General features: G+C 37.9%; 1 protein-coding gene across 1 annotated transcript; it reads right to left on the minus strand.

The window, feature by feature from the left end:
- Positions 1-1,145: 1,145 nt before the first annotated feature.
- LOC147787644 (uncharacterized) lies at positions 1,146-1,934 on the minus strand. Its single transcript, XM_087119230.1, has one exon. The coding sequence runs from the start codon at positions 1,932-1,934 to the stop codon at positions 1,146-1,148; it is 789 nt and encodes a 262-aa protein (XP_086975356.1).
- Positions 1,935-4,411: the final 2,477 nt, after the last annotated feature.

Raw genomic sequence — 4,411 nt, forward strand, 5'->3', positions numbered from 1 at the left:
TTTATTTATTTAAACTCTTTTCTAATACTTCTCTCTATTTTTTCTTTTTCTCTACTCTCATTTTACACTAGAAAACAAAGTATTCATAAGCTTTTTAAAGTCTAATTATAGCGATGAGGATGTCACCCATAAACGGCCACTATTCCGTTAAAGGCCGTTGGCTTCTCTTTCACCACTCACTTTTGAATTTAAAATCTACTAACAAATTAACTAAAAATGACATTTGATGTTTATTAAAAAAAATGACATTTAATGTTTATTCCACAAAACTCCCCCATAAACTTAAATGCTACCTTCAATGACTCCACCTGGGCCGTTTTCGTTTTCTCGAGCTCAGCATGGCTTCTTCAATTTCCTCTCTTTGTCCTCGAGCAACAAACTAAGCTTATCCTTCTCTAGCGAAACTCCATTTAGAGCTTCTCGAAGACAACCCATTTGAGACAGCAACTCCTCATTTCTCCCATTCTCAACCTTGCTCGACTCAGTCAAAGACAGTATAGCTTCTTTCAGTTTACTCAATTCCCTTCGCAAGTCCACAATGACATTTTCCACTTCTGCTTTCGCCTCCTCCACTTCAACTTTATCACGAGTGATTATCTTAATCGTGTGTCGTAAACTCACTGCCTCCTGTTGGACTCGATCCAGATTCACATCAAGTGAATCTCTCTGTTAAGTTAACATCTCTACATCTTTCTCCTCCCTCACTAACTCTTCCACTAAACCATCAACCTCCATTAATAAGTCATTCTCTTTCTTCCCACCTTCTTCAATTCTCTTCACAAACTCAGAAATTACCTTCCCATTCTCTTCCTTCTCCGGTTTGAAATAGAAAGAACTCTCACTCAGCTCAGCTACTTCCTTCTTTAACCTTTGAATCTCCATTTCTAAAGTTTTCTTTTCCTTTTCAATCTCTATTTTCGAATCAACTTTTCTCTCCAAATCTTCAATAACCTACCAGATTCATCCAATAACCTCTTAACAAATTCTTTACCTTTCAACATATACCCATTCATAATCTCACTCTCCATCTTTTCACATAACATCTTCTTGCATTTCACCTTCAAATCTTTTCACATAACAACTTCTTGCATTTCACCTTCAAATCTCCTATCTCTTCTGAAGCCCTTTTCTCATTCTTCTCCATTTCAGCCATTTTCCTTCTCCTTATCCTTATAGTATCCTTCATAAATGCTACCTTGACCACCTTGACCATTTTTACTACTTCCATGGCCACAACCTCTACCTTGAAAATTTTGAGAGTAGAGTGTCTTTTCATCTTTGATTGACGCCTTGGTCTGAAGTGTTTGATCGAGTGTTTCCTCCTTCTTCTTCTTACGTTGCTCGTGTGATTCGAGAGAACTGGCTAGCTCGTTGACCGTGAACGTCGCTAGGTCCTTTGACTCTTCTATCGCGCAAGCAACATTCTCGAAGTTGTTGGTTAATGACCTCAAAATCTTCTCCACAACCTGCGTCTCGGCTAACATATCTCCGTTTCGGTTGAGTTGGTTTACCACGGTCTGTACACGCATGATGTAGTCAGATACACTTTCTGACTCCTTCATCTTCATGCTCTCCAACTCGCCACGAAGAGTTTGGAGACGCACTTGCTTGACTCGATCGGTTCCTTTGAACACTTTTCCTAAAGTGTCACATGCTTCTTTTGAAGTAGTTGCACTTACAATCTTCTCAAAGCCCGACACGTCAACAGCTTGGAACAACATGTATAGTGTCGCCTTATCCGTTGATCGCACTTCTTTTAACGCCTTGTTTTGTGCCGCCATATAACCTGTGGTATCTTTCGGTTCTTCAAAACCTTCTTTGACCATCTCCCATACATCTTGAGAACCAAGAAGAGCTTTCATTTGAATGCTCCAATTCTCGTAGTTTGTCTTCGTTAGTAGCGGTAGCAGCATTTGACCCGTCACATTCGCCATTGGCTCTACCAATTTGTTAAAGAAAACTCACAAAATTGTGAAATAAATCTCACATGTACTACGATAGAAAGAGACAAAGAACACTCTATTTATTTGAAAAACTCTTTTCTATTACTTCTATGTATTTTTTCTCTTCTCTGACTTTACATTAGAAAAATAATGTATATATAAGCTTTTCGACTTTACAATAGAAAAATAACGTATATATAAGCTTTTCGACTTTACAATAGAAAAATAGCGTATATATAAGCTTTTCTAAATCTAATTATAGCTATGAGAATGCCACCCATAAACAGCAGGTAGGCTTTGCCCTTTTCCTTCCCCACTAACTTTTCAATTTAGAATCTCCTGGCAAATTAACTAAAAATGGCATTTAATATTTATTAACATTTTCGTTTGACATTTTAGCTGAGCATTCACAAGGGCCTGCGGAGATTATTAACATGCTTTTCTAGCCCCTATCTTCCCACCTACGACACATAGCTTTCGAGAGACCCGTCCGGATCTAAACGATTTTTTATGTATGTCTTCTATCTTTCAACTCAGCAGGATCAAGAGAAAGACAGACCTACCTACCAGTTCTAAGTGGCAAGATTCATGAAAGACAATAAGCTCAAGAGAAAAACCTGTTTTCTTCTTCTTTAATATCACATCGTATACATCGTAATAGAACCCTTTTTTCAAATCTAAAAGTACCCTCTCAGTACGCATACACGTTTTAGGTTATTCGGAAGGAATGGAATGACTAATGTGATGTGAATCCTCCACAAAGAAAAAATTCCTTGGACTTCCCGTATGGTCCGCAAATCCGTGACAACCCCACAACAAAGAGTGAAATGTCAACCCCTTTCTCTATTAAAGCAAAAAGTATGCACTCAAAATACCTCTATCACCCCAACCCACCTTGTTTGTGTACGGGAACTGCTACCACTTCCTTAGAACAGCACTAACTTACCGTTATTAATTATACACACGCAAGTAGTGGCTCACCTAGAGGAAGAAGTCAGAGCCTATGCACTACAGAAGAATAGATTTGATAGAATCAATCGATTGCATAAGATATGCAAAAACCACTAACTGGTCTTTACAAACGAAACAACATAAAGAAAAAAAAAAGAAGTCAAATTGACTCTGAAAAAAAAAAAAAAAAAAGGAAAAAAGATAGTGAAGCATGAACCTTTACAGGAGAGCATATTCAATCCTCGTCCCCTCGGTAAAGCTGCGAAGCTCCTTCGGCTCTAAACTGCTACTGTGCTTATTTGGTCTATCAGCTACCTACTTATCCCAACTCTAAAGGCTGCTACTGACCTAATTGGTCACTTTTCAATCGAAAAGCTTTCAATTTCAGAGATCACTTAAGGACCGTAAAAAAAACCACTTCTCATTCAGGGTCATCGAGATCTTTATAGAAAAGAAAAACTTTACTAAAAATGAATGAAAAGCCATGAACAAAGAAAGGGGATTGATTGAGAAATAGAGCTAAGCGATCCATTGAATGATGGGCAGGAATGAATGGACTGATTGCCCTAGCCCTAAAGGTAAGGGGGAAGGAAGATTAGTCTAAAATAAAAGAAGACGACCACTTACCATAAGAAAAAAGAAAGGAATGCCTTGCTCGACTAGTCAAGATTAAAGTCGATGGTCCTAGGGACCTTAAAGCAAATTAGAAAGCATTCGAATTGACAACATGTGAGTGGACCAGAAACGGACTCCCCTTTTGTGGACGAACACTAAACCTCCTGTTTTGGACTCGCAAAACCCTCTTTGAACTTAGAAAGATGGGCGTAGACTCGAATGTTCATGGACATGTAAGAGAACCAAAGCAAATAAGGTATAAAGATCTCTCTATTTCTTTGAGAGGAGAATCTTGTTGGTTTGACCTCCCTCGCTAAATCCTCCCACATTAGGATTAAAAATAAATAAAAAAGATTTATCGTATTCTTTTATTGTATATCAAATTTATGGTTTCAGTTGGTGCAAATCCGGATAGCCGCCCTTCCCCCTTCTCACAATGTTCCCGAACTTGGGTTCAACCAGGAAATCAGAGATTTTTCAGTTTGCACCATTGGTTATGTTTTTCGAGAATTTTACGTAGACCTCTTTGAGATAAATAGTCTTTTTTGTACAATTCCAAACCGACAAAATCGATCACAGGAATACCAATTACAGTATCATTATCCAAAGAGGAATCCTTCACGTAGTCTCCTGCCATTTGTCCCACTTCCCTCCCTATTTCATCAAGTGGTCTTTTTTTGGCCGTTAGAGTGGTCTTTTTTTGTGGTTAGATAGTAGAATTTCTTTTTTTCTCAATTACCAATATATTCTCCTGTTCTCGTTTTTTTTTCAATTGAATTGAATCTTTGTTCATATTGAAATGAATTGGAATTGATAAGAAATTGGTCAATCATGCTCGAACATGTACTTATGCTAAGTGCCTAGTGAATATCGCTTATTCTGGTGTTTATGAGTGGTTATAT

The sequence above is a fragment of the Cucurbita pepo genome, chromosome 17 (assembly GCF_057944985.1).
Source record: "Cucurbita pepo subsp. pepo isolate OVF chromosome 17, ASM5794498v1, whole genome shotgun sequence".
NCBI lineage: Eukaryota > Viridiplantae > Streptophyta > Magnoliopsida > Cucurbitales > Cucurbitaceae > Cucurbita > Cucurbita pepo.